This window comes from Melozone crissalis, unplaced genomic scaffold (assembly GCF_028551555.1).
Source record: "Melozone crissalis strain CALT ecotype California unplaced genomic scaffold, PUWL_Pcris_2 ptg000032l_1, whole genome shotgun sequence".
Lineage (NCBI taxonomy): Eukaryota > Metazoa > Chordata > Aves > Passeriformes > Passerellidae > Melozone > Melozone crissalis.
Window position 1 is genome coordinate 611,050 of NW_026535810.1, and position 23,130 is coordinate 634,179.

The window sequence follows — 23,130 nt, forward strand, 5'->3', positions numbered from 1 at the left end:
ACACCCTTCCAGAGCAGCTCTGATATCTTCATCAGAGAACTGCAGAGCCTTCGGCACAGGATCTGTGTTATGGTAAAACTCCAACAAGGATTTTTATCTTACCTAATCCACTCAGCTTTCATTGAATAGTATTATTGTAGAGGGATCACTATTTCAAACAGAAGCCCTCTGGCACATCCCCCAAAGTCAGGAGGATGACAAATACCAAACCTTAGTCTCAATGGCACAGCTTCTTTCCTTCCAAATCCACCTTTAGGGAGTAACTTCTTTCAAAAAAACAGCTTTCTTTTGGGTAGCAGACCAGCTCTTCTGACTTGTCTTGTTCATTCAACAAGACCTGGCAGTATAAAGCAAATACACTTCACAACAAGATTGCTTTTTTGCTCCCTTCAAGACCTCCCAGGAACACAGGCCAAACACTACCTCAGAAGTAGAGCCTAACCACAAAATCTTGCTCATACTATTTGCCAATCAAGCAAGCTACAAAGTGTGAAACCATTTTACTTTGATTTAGATAAGGTAAGTCTTCCAAGGGAAAATAATCTGATTGGAAGTTTCAATCCCAAGCCCATTACAAATACATTTTTTCAGGAATTGTTTACCTCCTGGGAGCTCACATCATGCACAGATCTTCATTCTCAACCTATCACTGCTCTGTTTGCTAACACCACTGCAGGATACACACAAACTCAGTCAGAATTTAAAAATAAGACCTACCATAGTAACAACTGCCTTGAGCATCAGAAAAGTGTAAAGAAATTGTGCAACAAGTACTTGTACTTCACAGCACCAGAAAATTCTGCCCAGGTCACCAGATACAGGGAGCCAAGGCAACAGTTAATTCTGGCAGGCCTTTACTGCCAGGGAGCCTGCAGTGTTACTGTGGTTTGTATCCATGAACAGGTCCTGCTTTGGACATATGGAAGTGGATCACATATCAAAAGTAAGAATTAGGGAGAAAAACCTTACTCAATAGAAAGTTAGCCCAATATATAAAAAACATACAAACGTTTAAACAGTTTAGAGGCAGCAACAACAGGAATGATAAAGATTCCTGCCAAGGTGGCCGTTAACATCACTGTCTTTTTCCCCCCACCTTGTTTTGCACCTGCATCTGTTAAACTGGTGGATGTGCTGCCTCAGCTGGCTGACAAACACATGGACATATGCAGCAACTTAAAAGCCTGCAAGCTTATTAATACAGTCAACAAACAAATATACAGAACTTTTACTGAGGGAAAAAAAGAATTTCACAAGAAAACCAGAACCCAGAAGTTCCAAGAGGCTCAGCACGTCTCTGCATTTTAGAGTCTTGAGAGACAGGAGACCCCTGCCATCGATTCTTGTAACAGTTTCTTGTAACAGCAGATGCAAAGCAACAACAGATACTGGCCACTTGACTGGTGGTGTTCTTACTTTAGAGGGGAGGGGGAAGGACACAGCCCTGCCTCACTGTGCACCAAGCTGCAAAGTTAGACTCTGAGGATCTCCAGGCAGTTGTTGTAGCAGATGGCTATCCAGTCTGGCTGGGTGGATGCCCACTGTACATTGTTGATCTCTCCCTCGGCTGTGTAGGCCAGGATGGGGTCCTCGATGGCACGAGGCATCTGCTGGATGTCCCAGATGAGAGCCTGGTGATCATCCGCTGTACACAGACACAAATGCAAGCACAGTCAGTGTAACAGGATCTCCACACGTGCCCACTACAGGCCTACAGCCTCAGGAGCCAGGAAAGACATGGCTGTTCCAGTCCTGATCCACATTCAAGCCAGATACAACAGCACAATTATGTTCCAAAAAAATAAATTTGGATCATTACACATTATCCAAGACAGAGCTGATAAATGAATGACCAGTGGGACTCATAACAGAGAAAACATTTAAAACTGCATTACAAAAAAGCTAAGGAGCATTAAAATAACAGGAGCTTAGCCAGAGCTGATGAACAGTTTGGGTACTGGTCTCATCACTCTAGTAGGTGCCTATTTCTGTAACATTTTAGGAAAGTCACCTAATAAAGAGCTTCTAAATTACAAGTATTCTTCAGCAAAAGGCAGGTGGAGAATTACATATACTTTAGGATGAAGAGGATTTTGCAAATGCAGCAGAAGACTCTGAGATTCTCCTGTAGGTCTCACTTACCTGCTGTACAGATGTGGCAGGAAGAATGAGGTGCCCAGGCAATTCCATTTACACATGCTCTGTGATTGTTTAACCTGGCAACAGGGGTGCAGGGAACTCTGACATCTAGAATCACAACCTTCAGAAAAAAAAGTCAGCTACATTAATAAACTGCATTAAAAAAATTAATTTATTCCAAATACAAAATATTTTGAGGTAAGGCTATAAACATGGCTCTTTCCTAAAGGATGTGGTAGGAAAGCAAGCCTTGCTCCTAAAGCTGTGCCATGTGTCTCAAAAGAAGCCAGACTTGACAGAGGTCTTGTGAGTTAGGCCACAGTGGCAAACAAACTGTGCTTCCCTGAAGCAGCCTTGGTAACAAACTAAAGCTGCACTGGGAAAGAACAAAGTCACTCAAAGATATTAGGTGAAAATTACTGCCCAACTGCTCCAACTCTTAAAAATGAGCTGAAATATATACAAGCCATAAAGCTCAAGTTTATAATGCCAAAGTCACTTTAACTCCTCAGTGCACTAAGAACTGGTCCTTAATCATACTTCAGGTACTGATGCTGCCACCTTACCATAAATGCCGGGGTATAAATTAGTTATGCCCCAGCAGCCAGGGGAGAGGAGCTGCTGCCTCACCTCCATGCCATCCATGGCCATGGTGGCCAGATAGTTGGGGTCCTGCTTGTTCCAGCAGAGGCGCAGCAGCGGGTGGTGCTGGGGGTCCTCGTAGATGATGGTGCTGTGCTCCAGGTGCCGCAGGTCGAACATCCTGACCGAGCCATCGGCGCCCACCGAGGCGAACATGTCCCTGCCGCCGCCCGCGCGGCTGAAGGCGATGTCGTACACCTGTGGGCACAGCATGGCACAGCTCACACCTGGCACGGCACAGCATGGCACAGCTGACACCTGGCACGGCACAGCATGGCACAGGTGACACCTGGCACGGCACAGGTGAAACCTGGCACGGCACAGGTGAAACCTGGCACGGCACAGCATGGCACAGCTGACACCTGGCATGGCACAGCACAGTTCAGTACAGCTGACACCTGGCACAGTACAGCTGACAACTGGCACAGCTCACACCCGGCACAGCAAAGCACAGCACAGCTGACACCCAGCACAGCACGGCACTGTGGTGGTGTTTGCAGAGTTCTTAGGATGAGGGAAAAGATGAGAATGTTGACTCTATGTTTCAGAAGGTTTGATTTATTATTTTATGATATATATTATAGTAAAATTATAGTAAAAGAATAAAAAATTATATTATGTATTATGATATATATTATATGGTATTATACTATATTATATTATACTATATTATATTATAATATATTATATTATACTATATTATATTATACTATACTATATTATACTATATTATATTATATTATACTATATTATACTATACTATATTATATTATACTATATTATACTATATTATATGAGACTATATTATATTAGACTATATAATATATTATGATATATATTATATATAATAAAAGAATATATATTATTATTTTATGACATATATTATAGTCAAATTATAGTAAAAGATTTGATCAGAAGGTTAGCTAAGAATAGAACAAGCACGTTCTTAAGTCCAGAGTCTATGATGAGTAAAATAATTGTTTCCATAGTCAGCAGTATTTAGGTACTCAAAACTGTATATAATTTCAGAAAAACTGTATACATAAACGATCTTTTTGAATAATTAAATTGTTCAAGGAAAAAAAAAAAGTTCTGTTCCTTTTCTAGTGCTTTTAGAAGATGCAATGTAAACAATCAAAACCCTCCATCACCTCTTTGTCATGTGCAATAAGCTGGGTCTTCACGTGGCCAGACACCAAATTTACTCTTCCCAGAACCTGTCCTGTCTCCAGACCCCAAATAGTGCAGGTTGTGTCAATACTAGAGGTACCTGAAACAAAACCACTTTTATTAGCAAAATTAATATCATCACAAATGATTTAATCACTTCCTGGGTTAATGTAACATCCCCCAACATGTACAGATCAAAACAGTCACGAGAACAGCATAGGACTAAAATCAAGAATGTCAAACAGCCAGCAGTCTTCCATGCATTTAAATGACCCAAACCTTTTAACTGCAGAAATAGCCTTCCACACAGGAATAAAGTGTAAATAGCTCATGTCTGCTTCCATCTATTCCAAAGCCTGATGCAACTGTGAGATCAGCTTTCCCATCCTGTTCATCTCTCGTGTGTGCCAACCCCAAATTCAATCAGTGATTTGATGGTGTGTTATTATTAATTGATTGCTGATGTGGGCTGAAGGTGGGGTTAGCACTAAACCTCTTAAGAGATGAGACATGGAACACACAAAAAATAAATAATGTAGTAAATAATTACTAGGACATATTATCACTGTTAATCTCTGGGCAAATCCCCCTGACATAAATGGCTGTTCTCTTCTGGGAAACAAACCTCTGCATCAGTCATCCCGGATTCACCATTTTTCCTGTAGGCTATAATTAAACCTTAAGTGTTCAGCCCCCTCCTCCAACTGCATGAAGGACTCTTGGCTCTCCTCCTGCTGCTGAAATGGCTTCACAAAACACACAGCTCAGTGCACAGTTTCAAATTCACTCCAGAACACCCTGAAGTAAGTCACAGAGCTGATGGACATCCTTACTCAGAACTGCAACAACAGCTCACCAGCCCTGAAGACCAAGACTCCCTATCCCCAAATGTTCCCAGTCCAACCTGAGTGACCATTCTGCACTGAACAGGGCACCTTTCAATGAAAAAAAAAAGTCCCCATGACATGATTGTTTTAATTTTTTAAAGTGAAACAACAGCAGTTTCTATGATGCAGCAGTCTGTGGTTAATTATCAGATTAACCAGTGGACATGCAGTGACACAACAGCAGTTACAGCCCAGACTTCATCACATTCAATTACAAAGTGTGCCAAAACCATAACATTTTATCAGTCTCACCTAACAGGTAAGGATCCACTTCATTCCAGTCAAATGATGTCAGTGGAGCACAGAAATCAGAGTTCTTGTTGTTGTTCAGCAAACACTCCAGCCGGGTCTCAGTTTCACCCACCTTTAGGGAAAATCAAACATCTGACTTAAAAAAGCAACATCACCTGACTTGTTCCTCTGGCACAAAACATTAGGAGTTAATCCTAGGTTTCTTTCCCCTCAGCTTTACATCCTAAAGCTCTGGAAAACACAGCTACCAGCTCCATTTTCAATAAGCTGATTAAAACAGCAATTGCCATGATAATTCTGCTTCCCTTACAGTCCTCATATAGTCACATTATTGCAGTCAAGAAAATCTGGAGTGAAAAAGAGACCAATATACAACACAATTCAGTTCATGGTTCATTTTCCAGGGAGGATTCACTCACCCTCCACACTCGCAGGTAGTCACCACTGGTGGCCAACAGGTCTGGGTAGACTCCCTTGGTGTCTGGGATCCACATCAGCTTTGTGGTGGGGTAGGGGTGATCAAAGGTGTTCCTGCAAATGAATTCTGAGCTCTCCTCATCTAAACCAACAAGCTGCACCTGTGAGAAATCATATTTAAAATAAAGCTTTTAATCAAAATACTAATTTCTAATGACAGCATTAAGACTGAGTGGGTTTCAGGACATTTTCTGTCAGCTCAAGGATGACACAAAAGGATCATCATGCCAATGAAATGAGAAATCATTAAGTGCTGCTGGGGCATATAAGTAAAGAAAATATCCATAATCACAGAGCTTTCATTTGAAGAGATGATCCCAAATGAACTGAAATCCAATCCTGAAGGATTAAAGACCACCCTTCTCTTTTCCACATCACAAAGCCCAGTTTAAATCACACACTTAAACTGCACAAACATTATTCCAATTCATCCTTAACTGAACTGGTGCTGACAATGTCATCTTCAGAGAGCAAAACAAGCTGTAGTTTGCACAACTGAAGTGCATACCATGGAATTCCTGGCCATAACCTTGCAGACTGTGATGGATCATGTCAGGTAGCTGGCAAGCTTTTTCAGCACCACATGACTCAAAATGTTCTGTCACAAGTGCATGAAAAATTAAATTAATCACATCAGAGAGGAAGAAAGTAAAACAGAATTCAAACTTAAAATATTGGGGAGCTAAAATGGTAACATAATTATTTAAATGTTTTGTGTGAACAGACCAAGAAAGCAGGTCTGCTGAGAGATTCTATGTAACTGAATTCCAAATTCATTTTTTGCACAATGAAGTGTCAGGGGGAAGGGCTAAACTTGCCCCATTGTGAGAATGATGCAAAACAGAGCAAACAAGAAACCATCTCCACACAGCCTGGTCATGACAGCACCTGAAGTAATGCCTGAAGTCCCAGACATGATGTTATTAGAAAAATATTGACATGTCAGAAAGTGTGCAGAGAACAAAAGGTGCTGGGAGGACTTGTCTAACCTGCAGTGACTCAGGACCCAAACAGGATGAAAGTCCCACTGTGTGAAATGCTGCTCAAACACAAACATTATGGGGACCACTCACTGCAATCAGTTTGTAAGCTGCTCACAGTTGGAATTTCCTACTACTTTCCACACAGCACCTTCCTCATGAGAAGAGTACTTTAATGGACTTTTTAAAAGATGTTTATCTGAAAAAATCCTAAATTTATGCTTATCCTGGGATAAGCAATTTGTCTAATCATCTACACATTTCAGCTAGATGGGAAATTTATCATATTTTTCCCCCATAACAGAAATGCTTCCGTTGATCTTAAAATCTAATTAATTGGCAGTTTTATGAACTCATTTAGATATTTTGTTAAATGCAGAGTCTTGCCCTCCCTCAATGAGAAGCTCCATCCTTTCCATCTCATAACAAACACTAAGATGCAGCCAAATATGCTTCCAAAAACTGAAATAGAGCCTGTCTTGCCCTCTCTTTATTACAACTACTCCTTACTATCCTTCACACACTAGTATAAATCAGTCAAAAATCTCCCAGACTCCCAAAGTGATTGACAAATAGCTTTCTAACTCCTTTAGGGATCAGAAGTACTAAGCAGATTTTACAAAGGAAGCAAATTGTCCTTGGTGATAGAAAATTTTATGGCAAGGTTAGATCAGAAGACAAATGACCTCTAATCATTTCTCCTTTGCTTATGCTGTTTTCCACTCAACATGAGTGTATTAATCCTACACAAAGCAATCAACATCCTGATCACCAGAAGCAAATCTCAAACAGCAAAATACCCCCTTTCACTGGTGTTAATGTAAATATTCCTGCAGTGATATTCACAAGTCACATTTAACCCCTCCTCAGACCTTAAGATGAAGCAATTCAGTATCTCTGATATTTGACATATTTAGGCTGGGTTAGGGAACAGAAATTGTGTTATCCCCAGCAGAGCTGCTGCAGCTCAGGTGCCAGCCCAGCCCTCAGAGCAGGAGCAGCTGCCAGGGGGAGCAGGAGCAATGCTTGAGAAGCTCTGCTCTTCCAAGCTCTGCAAATTCAGAGCTGGGACTCCATCACACACAGTCACTACAGAACCCCTCCACTCATCCTCTCCTGCAGGCTGAGCACGAGCGGATGGAACATGGAATTCTCTCTAGGATGTTGATTATATCAGAGCCCTGTCTCTTCCCTGTGCAAGTGAAGAAGAATGCTGAGACTGAGGTAATGCCTATGGGAAAGTAACTGGGTACAATTTGAACCATCCTACATCTCCCTGTAAGTTTTTCCAGTGAGAAAACGAACATCAGAGTGTTCAGTCTCAACCAGTTTTGTGATTATGCCATGACAGTAACTAGGAATGCTAAGTATTTATTTGTTGCTCCAACACTTCAAGATAGGAAGATCCACATCTAATTTTAGCATATTATAATCCAAGCACTTATCAACATAAAGCATAATTGCAACAGTGCATGTCAGTAAAGAATCACCTTTAATCAGCATTCCTTAACTTCTAAAAAACACTATTTCCAACTTGATACTAAAGAATCAGAACTAAATGATGCAGAATTTGGGAACAGCTTCTTTTTCTCATATGGTTGGAGGAACTGTGAAGTCCATAGTAGTTTGAAATCCCCCAAAACTTTAATGTAATTAGTAACTACCCAAAATGACATTTCACTATTATTTTAGGGTCATGTACAATCAGAAAGATGTCACTGCACCAATCAATCTCCAGCATTCAATCAATTTTTGCTTGCAGTGCTAGATCTTACAGAACAAATGAGGTTCTGGCAGAAGAACTGCCCTGAACCCTGCTTGGGAGGAGGTGGAGATCTGGGCAGCACCTGGTCAGAACCTGTCCGTCTGCTCCAGTGCTGTGCACACCACAACCTCTGCTGTCTCCTAAACTGGATTCCACCTTTGTCTTGCAGATAGATCCCAAAAATCAGCCTTTTCTGGTGTTTTCTACAGATATCTCCTGGTCCATGAAGCCACAGCCAGGAGCATTTTAAATAGCAAGAACACTGTTCCCTCCCATCGTGACACTGACCCATGAGGGTTAGAGTGGCTCACTGCAGTTTCCCAATCCAAGAAGTTTAGGAAACTCCACCTCAAATTATTTAATTCCTCCATCCAGAGCATGGCATCTGTCTTCTTGTAGCAGTCATTTGATCAGTGAAGGTGGACAAGCTGAAACAAAACTCACTGGGGTTCAAACAGGTCTTGGCAAGCAGCTTCAGTCTGTGCCCCAGAGCCCATTAATGTGAGGGCTGACAGGGTGAGCAGATTTGCTCTTTTACCTTCTCAGAGTACAGACTAGAAAAATGTTTCCAAGCTGGTCTTTGAACAAATTGGAAGTTTTCAAGCTCAGGCCCTTCCTGTCCCCAGGAGCATTCCCAGGTCTCCAGGAGAAGGACACAACTCTCACACAGGGCTGACACTGCCTGAACTACAACGTGCTCAGCAAAGCCCACACTGAGGACTGCTGTGAGGGCAGTGATCTAACCACCCTAAGAGATGTCACCACACCCTTGCACAGAGCCCTAACCCCAACATTCTGATGGCATTCTCCACAATCTCCATTAAACACCTTGACAAAGCTACATGTATAAACCAAGCTCTATGGGCAAACCTTCAGCTTCACAGAAATTTCAGGATGCTCTATAACTTCATCCATCTTCTCATCTCTACTTCTATATAATTCATTATACCAGCCCAGCACCTTGAAGGTTGTTCAGAAGTGACTGCACATGTGTTTTGAGAGATAAACACAGTCTCTGTTACCAGTGTGACATTCTTCACTTACACTTTGCAGGGAAACACTGAAGATACAATCTCATGCCTCATTACACCCTTGTTCTCGGGGAAAAGTACTGAGGGATCAATACTGAGAGTGGTTTATATATTTATGAAAAAGTTATCACCACAGCAAGAAAGTACAACGAGAACAGCACATTTCCAACAGTCTCAGACACCCTGTACATCACAGAATCACAGGGGTAGGAATGAAACTCAGCTCATCCAGTCCAATCCCCTTTTCCAGGCAGAATAACCTGGATCAGGTAACACAGGAACACATCCAGGTGGCTTTGGAATGTCACCAGAAAGGGAGACTCCACAAGCTGCTTGACCAACCTGTTCCACTGCTCTGCTACCCTCCACGGAAAGAAGTTCCTCAGACTGAGGTGGATTCTTTATATCTATATGCATATATATGTACAAACCTCAATCCTGGCCATGAACTTTCCTTTGTATTGACCAAAAAAAGCCAGATATGCCCAAGCCAGGGGACCTTGTTTAATTTCTAGAGCAGCAGCATCCACACTCATCCCATACTCACACCTTTAGCTCCCAGCCCTTTACATCACAGAGAACTCACGGCACACGGTGTTTATATGGCTGAAGTCAATCCAATCGTTAATACCGAAGATGAGAGGTCACCAGAAGCCCTGCAGCAGCGTTATCCCAAACCCAGCAGCATCCAGGGCTCGCTAGGAGACCAGCCTGACCCCGGTGCAGCTCCCGCACTTCGGGGGGCACCCGACGGTTCTGTACCGCTGCCCCCCGCCCACCCAGCCCCGGGACGAGGCGGGCCAGCCCCTGTTCGCCCCAGCCCCTGCGCCCACCGCTGCCCACCTTGTTGTTGTACTCCTCCACGAAGCTGCCCAGCGCCAGGCGGAACCGCTTGTCGGGCCGGACGCTCCAGTTCATGGCGTACACGGTCCAGGGCGCCTCATATTTGTAGATCTCCTTCCGCTTCCCGTGCAGCGACATGGCTGGGCCGGGGGGGCCGCGGGCCTGGCCCGGGGAGCGAGCGGAGGGGCCCGGCTGGAGCGAGCGGGGAGGCGGGGCGGGCCGGGGGGAGGCTCAGCGCGGCCCCCGGGATGGGGAGCGCAGGAAGCACGGCACGGCACGGCCCCCTAGGCGGGCAAGGCTCGGCTCGGCTCTCGGAGCGGCGGGGGAGGCGCGGCTCGGCCCCCGGGGGAACGGGGAGGCCCCGGCTCGGCCCCCGGCCCCGGCCCAGACCCGGCGGCGGCAGCGGCGCTGAGGCCGTTTGGGACTCGGCCTCTCACACAACGGGAACGGAAGCCACGCGGGGAGCCCCGCCCACTGCGCGCGGGTTGGATGGCTTGACTGTCATTTAGAGCGCCGGCTGCCTATTGGATAATCTGCCTGTGCGCTTGGCTCGTTTCGGTTTTCTATTGGTCTTTTTACCCTTCACTCCAAACGGACGCTCGCGCTCTGGCTGGGACAACCTACGGCTGCGCTTGGCCCCGCCCAGGAGGGCGGGCGCGCTCGTTGTCGACATCTTATTGGCTACCCGGGGTCGCAGTGACTGGAGGCGGGATCTTGGGTCCTTATCGATGATCGATTGGCTGGCAGCGATGTCAGTCACGCCAGCCCGAGGCGGGTGGGGCCATTCAGGCTCTCGAGTGTGCCACGAGTTCGAATCCCGCCTCGGCCGAGTGGCGGACGGGCCCGGGCTTATCTCTAATTAACGAGAGGTTAATTATGGTGTTTATTTGACCTGACTGCAGGTGGGCTCTGCCAGCCCCACACTCCTTGCATGAAGTAACCTGGGTTTGACCTTTTTGGGGCCAAGATGCCTGGCCTGAATTCATGGATGCTCCCAACCAACACAGCCGTAATTCACATTAGGTGCCAAAAACATCTTTATTAGCAAAGTGTACACTAAAACTCCGGAGAAAGAGCTGCTCACAGTTTGACTACTCTCGGAGGGAGCTCGATACATTACTTGAGCTGGCGGCCTAGGACTATCACAGCATCTACCCGAGCGAGCGGCGAGGCGGCAGCGCTACGTGGGCTTCTCCTACGGCCTCTGCAGAGAGAAGGGTGGGCAGGGGGAAGCACCTATGGAACCCTTATCAAAAGAGAGAGCCTGGGATTGAGGACTGGACATGGGGCTTTTCAGCTTTCTGGGATTGTGCTTTTGAATTTTGTGCTTTATGCCCAGGCCGGTGATGAGCTGGATTTACCCGGGGAGCCGTGGGATGCGTGTTGGGGTTTGCAAGGTGTGATCAGCCTCGCTGGAGAAGTCAGTGCTCTGGGACTCGTGCTGAAGCAGGCTGAGGTGGCACGGGCTGCTGGCCCTTCACTTCTCAGTGGCAATCAAGTAGGACAAGCTTCTGTCCTCTGTCCTTGTCCTGGGCTTGCCACCTGCAGTTTGCCCTGGACCACACCATGGAGATCTCACACTCCTCCTCTGGTGACCACCCTTCTTTAAGGGTCCCTGTCAGTGGTCCCTGCTCCAGAGGTTTCCAGCACAGCAGCCTCGCAGCCCAGAGCCCTGGATTTGCTCTCCTGTGGCTGCTGTGGCTCGCTTGGCTTGTGCCCTTCTCGAGAAGAAGCCTTGGCAAGGAGGAGGTGGTGGGAACCACGCGGCCTAACCAGCTCGGTGGTGGCTGTAAGAACTGTTCTAGGTTCTCTCTAATGTGCAAATGAAATCTACTCTATGGGAACCGCTGGAAAACGTTGACCTCGGAAGCCAGCCACTCTATCCTTCCCGTCACGGTGGCAGAAGATAGCTACAAATTATACCCCTGAGCCAATGGCATTGTCCAATGTCTTACCCTTGCAGTCAAAATCAACATCAACTGGCCGGGCTTGCAGTTGAGGTTCCTCTTGACTGGCCCCCACGTCTCTAACTTGCAGGAAGCACGGGGTCGGAGAGGTGTCTCTGAATGTCCTGGTGCTCGGAAGATGCCTCCAAGTGCTCGGGGAGGGAAGGGAAACGAGAGCCCCGCGAGAGTCCCTGGGTGCTTGGTGCCCTTTGGTGGGGAGGCTCAGGGCTGGGCAGAGGTGGGGAGTGGTGCTCCTGCTCGGAGTAGACGGTCAGGGTTTTGTCGGATGACGCAGACAGCTGCATCCCGCTTGACAAGGAGTCCCTGGATTTCAAGTGGAACTTTTCTACCTCCGTGTAGCTCGGGCTCTGGTGGGAAATGAGGAATTGTATAAGAGATGGTAAAAGCAAAATAAAGTAGTCACACTCTTTCCTTATCAGGCTCCTGTCCCAAAATGTTATTTTTCACTTGGGGGAGCCTCAGAGCAGAGGAACCACTACCTTCCCTACTGATGGGGCAAAGTGGCGGCATTGGGGATGGCAGCTGTGCCCCAAAACCAGAGATGCACTGGGCAGATCTGCTCCCAAGGCAAGACCCCATGGCTTTGCTGGGCCCCATGAGTGTGCAAAGCTGTGCCTTGCCTGGAGAGAACTCGGGACTGGGGCAGAAGGACCTGGTGGGTGCTGAGCCAGCTGGCGTGCCTTTACCTGCTCTTGGGTGGGCAGAAGGACCCGGTGGGTGCTGAGCCAGCTGGGGTGCCCTTACCTGCTCCTGGGTGGGCAGAGGGACCCGGTGGGTGCTGAGCCAGCTGGGGTGCCCTTACCTGCTCCTGGGTGGGCAGAGGGACCCTGGTGGGTGCTGAGCCAGCTGGGGTGCCCTTACCTGCTCCTGGGTGGGCAGAGGGACCCTGGTGGGTGCTGAGCCAGCTGGGGTGCCCTTACCTGCTCCTGGGTGGGCAGCTCCTGGTCCTGCAGCGTTGCACAGGGGGCGAGCGGCTCCAGGCTCCGGGGGACGATGCCGTACATGGCCAGGCTCTGGGAGCTGGGCGAGATGGGGCTGTAGGCGGGCGGCACTTGGGACAGCTGGCGCTGCAGGAGCTGCAGGATTACATGAATGTCTGACGACATCCTGGACTCCAGCCTGGGGACAGAGCAGCCAGAGAACCCTTTTGCATCCTGCACTGGGAGGAGGTGCCAGTCCCGCTACCCCAGGGCAGTGATGCTTTGCCTGCTGCTTGTTGAGGTTTTTAGAGAGCTTCAGACCAGCCCTGCCAGAGAGAGATCAATCCTGCCATCTCTCTCCTGCCACACTCAATCATCCTCTGCCCAATTTTATGTGGAGCCAAACTGGGATCTGGAGCGGGGATTTGAAAAAAGCTAAAATTACCCTGGAGGGGGGAAAAAATCGCAATGGTTAGTTTTAATCTGGATCAATTCTCCAGGCCAGATGCCTGTGCTGACAGATGGAGCAAAGCAGGTTAGTGCCAACCACTTTTAACTCGGGAACAGAAGAAAACAGAAAAGTAGAAGTCTCTTCTTTCTGCCTTGTCCTTAAAGTGAACAACTCTGGCAGGAGTGGGCACAGCCCCACTTGCAGGACACAGTCACAGCATCACTGACAGAGTGGGCAGATGGTGCATCGTAGTCCCACAGGGCTACGATGGTGCACTGGAGAGACACCCAAACACAAGTGTGTGGTGAAATGAGCTCAACAAGGGCAGCAGAACCCACAGTGTCAGGGAGGTTCTGGGGTGGTGACAGATGCCAAGGGTGGTGGCAGGTCCCAGATGAGGGGCTGGGCTGCAGTCAGGGTCAGGAGTTGCCCTTTGAGAAGCCGCTGCATTTGCAAAGCACTCTCACCCTCCCCAGGAATGCAGTGTCCCACTGCAGCCACCTCTAGAAAGCAGAAGGTGATGGCCCAGAGTCCCCAGGTCCTCTCCACCCCTGCCCACCTGCTGAGCTGGGCCTGCAGGAGCTCCAGCCTGGACTCGATGTGCCCGGGCCTGCAGTCGCCGTGCAGGGGCACGTCCTGCGAGCTGTGCACCAGCGAGATGTGCTGCAGGGGCTCTGCAGGGTGCGCTGCCTGCCGGTCCTCCCAGAAGCTGAACATGTTGGGAATGTCCAGGGGAGTGGCTGGAAGGAGAGGAGACATCTCAGCATCTTGTCTTGCATCCTCCAGCCCCACTGGAGATGCTTCGGATTCTGTCAGCTGACACACATGGAGAGCCATCACCAACAGAGATGTGGAGCCACCGCTGACATCATGGAGAGCTATCCCCAACGCACATGGAGAGCCATCATCTACATACATGGAAAGCCACCACACACACACATGGAGAGCCACCACCCACACACATGGAGAGCCATCACCCACACACATGGAGGGCCACCACCCTGACACACATGGAGAGCCATCTCCAACACACATGGAGAGCCATCACCAACATAGATGTGGAGCCACTGCTGACATCATGGAGAGCTCTCGTGCACACACATGGAGAGCTATCCTCAACACACATGGAGAGCCACCACCCTGACACACATGGAGAGCCATCTCCAACATACAACGTGGAGCCACCACTGACATCATGGAGAGCTCTTGCCGACACACATGGAGAGCCATCACCAACATACACGTGGAGCCACCACTGACATCATGGAGAGCTCTCACCAACACACATGGAGAGCTATCCCCGACACACATGGAGAGCCATCACCAACACACATGGAGAGCCATCACCCACACACATGGAGAGCCATCACCAACATAGATGTGGAGCCACTGCTGACATCATGGAGAGCTCTCGTGCACACACATGGAGAGCTATCCTCAACACACATGGAGAGCCACCACCCTGACATACATGGAGAGCTATCCCCAACACACATGGAGAGCCATCACCCACACACATAGACAGCCACCACCACATGGAGTGGCACAGGAGGGACACAGCAGATCCAGCTGGTGACAAAAGGCAGCCAAGATCCTTGGTCTTGGAGTGTGGCTCCCCTCAAATGCACATGAGCAGCTTATCCCTGCCCCAAGCCAAGGCCACCACACCCAAGCATGTCTCCCCACCCTCCTGCCAGCCCTGGGTACCTGTGTAGGACTGGCTGCTCTCTGCTGCCTGCTTGCCAACCTCCGTGTTGCCGGCGCTGGTGGCGATGAGGCTGAGCGAGGGCAGAGCCAAGTCATCCTTCTTGGGTGTGGGGAAGGGCTCAGCTTTCACAGGGCTGCCAGTCTTGGCCTCATCATCGCTGGCCTGGGAGCAGGGAGAGGTGCTGCTGCCCAGGTCGTCCCACTGCTCCTTACTCAGCGGCTCCTGCGGGTTGGTGAGCTCGGAGTAGGTGTGATACTGCTCTGGGTCAGAGATGCCCGTGTCTGGGTCTGTGGGACAGCACAGCACGTCACTTTGGGGAGTACCACATGTGAAAACAACAGCCCCCCATTCCCTCAGGATGCCTGTAGGGCTGGGGCACCCCAAGGGGAGGGAGGGGAGGCAGCTTGGGTTGCCTGCAGGATGGTTTGCAGGGACAGAGACGCCAGCAACCTCTGCTTTGGGGCACCTGCTCAGGTAGTAATGGATACTGATGGCACTGTCCCACCCTGGCAGCCCAGGGGCACTCACCAGGCTTGTGGGGCTGGCAGGGCAGTGATGCTGACCCCACTGTCCCACCCTGGCAGTCCAGGGGCACTCACCAGGCTTGTGGGGCTGGCACGGGGAGTGCTTGCGGCGGCGAGCCCGGCGGTAGGTGCAGTCGTACTCCTCGCTGAGGGGTGAGCGGGGAACGCTGTCTGCCTGGGGAACGAGAGGGGCTGCTCATCAGGGAAAGGCTGAAATGTCCCATCCATGTGCGCCACGGGGGCTCCAGTCCTTGCCATGTCCTCTGAAGGTGAAGCTACCTCTGCATCTTCACCACTGCCCTGTCCCACCCCGTGCCTCCTGGACTGGTTTCAGGTTATCCTGAAGCTGTCCTTGCTGCTCTGAGACTCAGGTAAGTGTGCCAGGGCCATGGGGAGGGAAGGAGCACCCTGACAAGTGGCAGGACATCCCAGAGCGGGACAGGACATGGAGGGAATTTTACTTTCTTGGCTATATTTCAGGTGTCTGAAAAAAAATTTTCAGGAAAGGACAAAGTTCAGTCACACACTGTAAAAGTAGAAATGTCCTGCAGTGGGGGAATCAGAACTCCCTGGAGAATGCCCTGGGAAATGTGGCTGTTGCACCTCCTGACATCCTTGCTTCAGCCCTTCCCCTTGCCAAATTTAAGCCCTGACTGCATTTGCTCCCTGGGGCAGCCCTGGCACTCACATCTCGCAGGTTGAAGGTGATCTCTAGGTTGCTCCAGAAGTTGTCAGAGAAGGCTGGGTACATGTCCAAGACCTCCAGCAGGTCCTCACGCTGGATCTTGTGCAGGTCACAGTAGGTCAGGGCCCTCACATCAGCGTTGGACTTCCCTGGGCGGGCGTAGAGGCTGATGGGCTCCCCAAAGATGTCGTTCTTCCCTGTGCCAAGAGACAGCTCATTGTGGACACGTGGGCACCCACTCCTGCTCCAGCTATTCTGGTCCAGCACCCTTTATTCTGGGGCTTGTGAACAAGGGGATGCCCAGCAAATCCAACCCTGATTGTGTGTGTTGGGGATAACTGTGAAAGCCAGCACTGATGGTGACACCAAGCAAGGGCAGGGAGTCATCAGTGATGGCTGGAGACTGGCTGAACCATGCTCTGCTCTCCTCATTCCTTTGCAGCTTCCCCCTGGCATCTCCCAGGGATCTTCCTTGCCCTGTCCACTGGTGTGGGGACTCATCAGATGCTGAGGAACAACCTTCCCTTCCCCAGCATGTGGGGAAGTTCTTCCTCCACTGCTCACTGCTGCCCACCCTTTGCCCCTCGCCCGTCACCCCTCGCAGAAGGAAGGACTTTTTCACCTAAGATGGCCACCACAATGTCTTCCCTGAGGATCTCAATGGAGCCCCGGGAGATGAAGTAGAGGGTGGTGAGGACATCTCCGTAGTGCACCAGGGTGTCTCCAGGAGGGGCATGAGTGGTCTTGAACTTCATGGCCAGGGCGCGCAGGCAGCCCTTGCTGGCGCCCCGGAACGCTTTGCAGTTCTGCAGCAGCGTGCGGTTCAGGTGCAGGCAGATGTCGGCCTGCAGGCAGTCAGGGAAGCCCTTCAGCACCTGTGGAGAGCCAGGGGCAGATGTCATCACGTCACTGTCCCTGGGAGGGAGCGCTGTGACAGAGCTGAGAGGCTGTGTGGCACTCAGCATGGAACAATGGGGCCAAACAGGGAGATGGTCTGCCCAGAAAGCCAAAGGTGGGGACATTTCCCATGCCTGGAAGTGTTCAAGGCCAGACTGGTGGGGCTTGGAGCAACCTGGTCTAGTGGAAGGTGTTGTTGCTCATAGCAGGGAGTGGGACAATTTGAGCTTTGAGGTCCCTTCCATCCTTAAACCATTCTGTGATTCTGTGATTTCCATCATCTTTTGATCTTCCCTTGGTGGATCCCTGCCTGCCTGCCTGTCGCTGGCTTTTACTGCTTGTGGCTGGGGACAACAGCACTCCCAAGCAATAATTAAAAGTAACCAGCTCAATCTATTTATACCCACTGGAGGCATATCCCCTTTTTCATCTTTACACCCACTAATCTTGGATGAATGAGAGCAGAAACTGGCACAAAGAGCACAAAAACCTTAATTAAACAGCACCTGCCTGAATGCCAAGAAACAGCAGCACAGGACAGTTGTGTGCACTGACAGCTAAATATACCTGTGCAAATACCTCATGTTGAACAAAAGCTGAATCTGAAGGTGACATCAAGGTAAAACTCACAATATGGAGAAAGCTGCTGCCACCAATGACTCACAGTGGCAAGGTGAAAACCACCTGGGTTTGGGTTTTTTTTGGAGAGCAGCATATGGCCCTGGGGTCCTCCTTGCTGTCCTCTTTGCTCACATCCCGCTGGTGGCCAAATCTGGAACAGCCATGCTGGGGCTGGTGAGCACAACCTGTTCCTGGCTTCAGCTTGATCTCCCATGCTAGCAGAAGTGTTTCCCTATTGGGAAATCAGGGGTGGACGAATTGATCAGGCTGCGGGGTGATTGATGAGATCACGCTGTGTCTCTGCAGCAGCCAGCAGGAATTGGTGTGAGCAGCAGCGTGGCTGAGCTGCAAGCTCAGCTCTCCCTGGGGATGTGTGACCTGGGTTTGTGCTAATCCAAGAGCACCTGTGCTTGGGTAAGGTGGCACTGCTTCTTGTTATTGCCACTGACGTCCAGCCCAGGGTGTCCCCTCCACCTGAGAGGTTTAACCCAAAGCTCTCCCAGCAGCAAACCCCCAGATGCTGCCCAGTTGTTTCATGTGGCAGCAGCAACTTTATAGGGAGATGCTGAATTCATACAAATCTGTGTCCTGATGCTGCTCAGGATCAAATCTTAAGGAAAAGAAGGAGCATTAGCAGGGAATGAGTGGGCTGATAACCTCTCCAGGGCTAAGAGTCCAGGAATATGAGGTCTCACATATCTCCTTGCCTTATCCTTTCTCATTCCTCTGCCTTGCTGCTGGCCAAGCCATCATGTCTGTGCACTGAATTCCAGGGCTGTGAGTGCACTCCCCAGCCCAGAACACCTCAGCCAAGCCAAATCCTCATCCCCACGGAGCCCCGGCGCTGCCGGCTCGGAGACACGGCGCCTCTCCAGCACAGCTCCGCCATTGATCCCCCTTTGCTAACAAACAGCTGCCTCTCTGGGCTCTAATTAAAATGGATCGAGGTTTATTTAAATGCCCTCCTTTCCCTGCTGCGAGAGCAGGATGCACTTTGCTTAGCAACCGGTGGTGTGGAGAGGAGCTGGATCGATACCTGCTCTGCTCCTGTGACACCAACAGACACCAGCCTGAAAGTGCTCAGTGCCAAGAGGGACTCTGAGCTCCCCACCAAACCTGCTCTCTGGCCAAGAAAAGTGCTCATGATCCTGGAAAACCTCTGGGTGGATGTAAAGGAACGGGCAGAAAAAGGAGAGAAGTAGAAAGGGGGATGCAGGAGGTGGAAATGCAGGAGGTGTATGGATAAAGTCTGTCTCCAGCCTCCCAAGTCTCCTGCCCCTATCCTGATCAAAAGCATGGAAATCTTTGGCTGAACCCAGATCTAGATGCTGTGTTGTTCAGGACAAGGTTCTGTGAGGACACAGCACTGTCCATGCTCACCGCGTTCATGTCGATGCCGTTGGTGTAGGACCAGGCGTGCTGGAAATACTCCTCCAGGCGCTGGCGCAGGGGGTTGGGGATCTGGTGGAAGCGGATGAACTCCTTGACCCGGAGCATCTGCGTGTGGTAACGTGCTGTGCCTGAGTAGAGGCGCTGGATGATGGCTGAGACGTTGCCGAAGATACTGGCGTACATCAGAGCTGAAACGAGAGGGCAGGGCTCAGCGGGACATGGCGAGCTGCATGTCCAGCTACACGAGGCCTGGAACCAGCAGATTCCCAAAACCCATATCTACCAGGACCTGAAAACATGTATTTCTACCACCCCATCCATTTGTCTGTGCGGAAGAGGCACAGGCAGGGGGAGATGCTCCAACCTCCAAAGCAGGGATGGGAACAGCGGCACGTGCGCAGGCACTCACAGCCAATGAGCATGACACAGATGGAGAAGATCTTCTCGGAGTTGGTGTTGGGCGAGACATTGCCAAAGCCCACGCTGGTGAGGCTGCTGAAGGTGAAGTAGAGGGCAGTGACATATTTATCCTTGATGGATGGGCCAGAGGAGAGGTCGCTGTCGTTGTAGCGCTTGCCGATCTGGTCGCCCAGGTTGTCCAGCCAGCCGATCTTGTGCTCCATGTAGGGCCTCTCCACATTGCCAATGGCATACCAGATGCAGGCCAGCCAGTGGGCGATGAGGGCGAAGGTGCACATGAGCAGGAAGAGCACGGCTGCCCCGTACTCCGAGTAGCGGTCCAGCTTCCGCGCCACCCGCACCAGGCGCAGCAGCCGGGCCGTCTTCAGGAGGCCAATGAGGGTGGTGGTCTGCAGGGGAGAGGTGAGACACCTCAGGGACCAGCAAAGGATAAATATGGCATGTTCCAAGGGCATGTTCCCAGCTGAGCCGTGCTTCCTTTGAAGGATAAAAATGCATTTCTAGAGTGTGAATCACCTTGTCCTGGAGGTGACCTCTGAACTGGGTCAGATGAGTCACAGCACAGGAAGGGCAGTTTGCCTCTGCTGATCATAAAGGCAACAAGCTCTGGGATTAGAGGTGAGCAAGTGAGAAGAGCCAAGGCCAAGCCCGTGTTTCCTGATGGGTTCTCTCCTTGCCAGCCATTGCTCCCACAAGTGCTGCCTTTCACTCCCAGATGTGGAGCCTCCAGGCAGTACAGTAACTACAGGGTTATCCCTCTGCCAACATTTTGAGTTTGCCTGGCAGTGCACCCCCAAATTCACCCACACTGGAGTGTGGGCTCAGCCCTTAAACTGTGCCCCCAGCCTGCTCTGCTGGGTCAGCCTCAACAAGGGGAGTGGATTCACTCTGAACACTTAGAGTAGGGACTGCCTGACCGTAAAAAATGAAATCCCAGGTCCCAGCTGCTTAACAATCTGTAAAGATTTTTAAACACCCTTCTCCACCCTGTGACCAACCACCCCTCTCCCCATGGATTTAGCCATCCACCACTTACATCAAACTGCCCACATCCCTTTCCTTCTTTCTCAGACATCTCTCCCTGTCCATCCACGTGTCCCCTCCTGCCCTGATGGACCCTGCTCTTACCTCATCAGAGCCGGAGCGGAAGATGAGCAGGTCGAAGGGGATGGCAGCCACCATGTCGATGAGGAACCACCCCTTGAAGTAATGGATGGCGATCTTGCCGGGGTGGCTCACCACCTCATCGTTGATGTTGACGTAGGTGGTGCGGAAGTTGATGACAATGTCCACGATGAACATGATGTCCACGATGAGGTCAATGATGTTGAGTGGGTCGCAGGAGTAGCTGCAGTCCCAGCGCTTCTCCTCCACCTGCTCCTCGTTGAGCAGGAAGGCGGCCGAGTAGGGGGTGAAGACGGCTGTGTAGATGACCAGCAGGAGGATGAGCCAGTCCCACACGGCCTTGAAGGGGCTGTAGTGCAGGATGGTCCATCGGTGGATGCGCGGCGCCTGCAGCTTGTACTCGGGCAGGACGTCAGCGCCCAGGGACAGCACCTGCCAGGAGAGGGGTGTGAGCAGGATGTGAGGCCAGGAGAGAGGCTGGATAATGCCAGGAACCAGGCAAGGGACTTCCATGTGCTGGTAGAGCATCAAGGAGCACACAACGGTTTCCTACAGCTTTTTCACCTTTGTTCGTTGTGTATGTGTTTGTCCAGTTCTCACTGTGGCTGACACCAAGGTCCTTGTCTGCCTCTGATGGTCACAGCACCCTTGGGGCAGCTTCTTATCTGCTTTATGGCCTTCTGACCCAGCAGAGAGGAAAGTGCCTGCTGCTCAGCCTCCTTCTGCCCTCAGCTCTGTGTCACCTGCTTGGGAGCTGCTGGGAGTCCCTGGTGCAGAGCTATGGGATGGGCAGCTTGGAGATGTCCTTGCATGGCTGTGTCACCCAAGGGTGACAGCATATTCTGCACCCTGCAAGCCTTTCTTGGCCATAGCAAGTATCTTCCCCTGGATGTCCTCCTGGCACACTTGTCCTCCAAGCAGAGGGATAGCTTGGGCCACCTGCAGCAAAGCCTCAGGCAATGCCCGTTTCCCACCTCACCTGTGGCCACCAATGTGTAAACACCATCTTGAGTGGTGAGATGGTGTGAGCCCCCTCCCATGCTGTCACGTGTCCCCAGGCTTGCTGCTTTCATGGGGACACTCCAGAGCCCTGGTGAACTCCCCACACACCCAGGCCTGGCCCAGCTCCCCCTCCAGGACCAATGCCAGCTGCTGGTGGCTCTAAAGCCACGGTAGGGACACAACACAAGACACTGAGTGTGGGAGGGGTGGGGCTGCCTTTCTTTGGGTGCTGAGGGGTGGTGGCATGAAGGGGCTCATTTGAAGCTGGAGGCAGCTGCATCCCCTTCCTGCCCCTGCTGCTCCGTTGTCCCTCAGTGTCCCTGTGGTGCTGGGACCAGTGCCAGCTGCAGAGCAGGGTGAGGGGCACCTCAATTCTCTCTCCTGGCACTGAGCTCCCAGCTAATAGGGGGCATTTTGCTGGGCTGCCACGGAGAGGAGAGAGGAAAGAGAAGTGAGGAGAAAGGAGGATCCTCATATCTCAAGGCAACAATGATGAGCATCACTGTGGCTCTGGCAACAGATCTGGAAGAAGGAAGAGACCTGGAAGGAGGAAGAGATCTGGAAGAAGGAATGGATCTGGAAGAAGGAAGGGATCTGGAAGAAGGAAGAGATCTGGAAGAAGGAACCAATCTGTCTTCCTTCCTGACAGGAAGGATCAAGGTTTCTTGTTCAAGGGTCTCCCAAGGGTCCTGATGCTGCAATCCAGAGCAGATCCACCCCTGTACCCCCATCCCACAACCAGCCCCAGCCGCTCCCACATCCCAGAGCCCCAGCACACTGGATGATCCCATTCCCCAGCCGTGCCCCCGGCTCCTACCTGCCTGCAGCTGGCCCTGCGCCCCAGGCGGCAGCTGCCCCTCGAGCTCCGGGTGTCCACCATGGGCGCCCCCAGCCCCCCGGGCCCGGGCAGCGTCCGGCAGGGCGGCCGCAGCGCCGGGGCCGGGGCATTGCCCACGCAGGCTCGCAGGCACTCGGCCAGGCGGGTGGGAGGCATGGGCACGAAGGGCACCCGCGAGCCCGGCCCGCGTTAATCAAAGGCGATCGATGCCGGGCCCCGTGGGGACGGCAGCGCCAATGGAGCAGCGGGAGCCGCCGACGTCGGTGGGGACCGAGAGGGGAGGGATTGGAAAAAGTGACCCAAGAGCAATCGTTGTGGGGGGAATGAGGCACCAGCTGGGCTGGGGGACCGGCTCCTGCGGGGGTGGTGGGGAAGGGAACGAGGCGACGCTGAT

General features: G+C 51.0%; 2 protein-coding genes across 2 annotated transcripts in view; both read right to left on the reverse strand.

Annotated features, from left to right (window-relative positions):
* Positions 1 to 258: 258 nt before the first annotated feature.
* Positions 259 to 10,437, reverse strand: DCAF7 (DDB1 and CUL4 associated factor 7). The gene is made up of 7 exons (XM_054281551.1): positions 10,187 to 10,437; positions 5,510 to 5,668; positions 5,091 to 5,202; positions 3,933 to 4,051; positions 2,770 to 2,979; positions 2,143 to 2,260; positions 259 to 1,645 (listed from the first exon to the last, which is right to left on the reverse strand). The coding sequence occupies exons 1-7, from the start codon at positions 10,322 to 10,324 to the stop codon at positions 1,473 to 1,475; spliced, it is 1,029 nt and encodes a 342-aa protein (XP_054137526.1). The 5' UTR covers positions 10,325 to 10,437; the 3' UTR covers positions 259 to 1,472.
* A 1,572-nt stretch (positions 10,438 to 12,009) lies between these two features.
* Positions 12,010 to 23,130, reverse strand: part of KCNH6 (potassium voltage-gated channel subfamily H member 6) — a 31,883-nt gene continuing 20,762 nt past the window's right edge. The window contains exons 7-16 of the mRNA XM_054281530.1: positions 20,900 to 21,328; positions 19,761 to 20,160; positions 19,340 to 19,539; positions 17,064 to 17,316; positions 16,445 to 16,638; positions 15,832 to 15,931; positions 15,232 to 15,519; positions 14,084 to 14,264; positions 13,074 to 13,272; positions 12,010 to 12,500 (exon numbers count right to left, since the gene is read on the reverse strand). Of these exons, the coding sequence (XP_054137505.1) occupies positions 12,213 to 12,500; positions 13,074 to 13,272; positions 14,084 to 14,264; positions 15,232 to 15,519; positions 15,832 to 15,931; positions 16,445 to 16,638; positions 17,064 to 17,316; positions 19,340 to 19,539; positions 19,761 to 20,160; positions 20,900 to 21,328 (2,532 nt within the window). The 3' untranslated portion in view covers positions 12,010 to 12,212. The remainder of the gene's footprint in view (positions 12,501 to 13,073; positions 13,273 to 14,083; positions 14,265 to 15,231; positions 15,520 to 15,831; positions 15,932 to 16,444; positions 16,639 to 17,063; positions 17,317 to 19,339; positions 19,540 to 19,760; positions 20,161 to 20,899; positions 21,329 to 23,130) is intronic.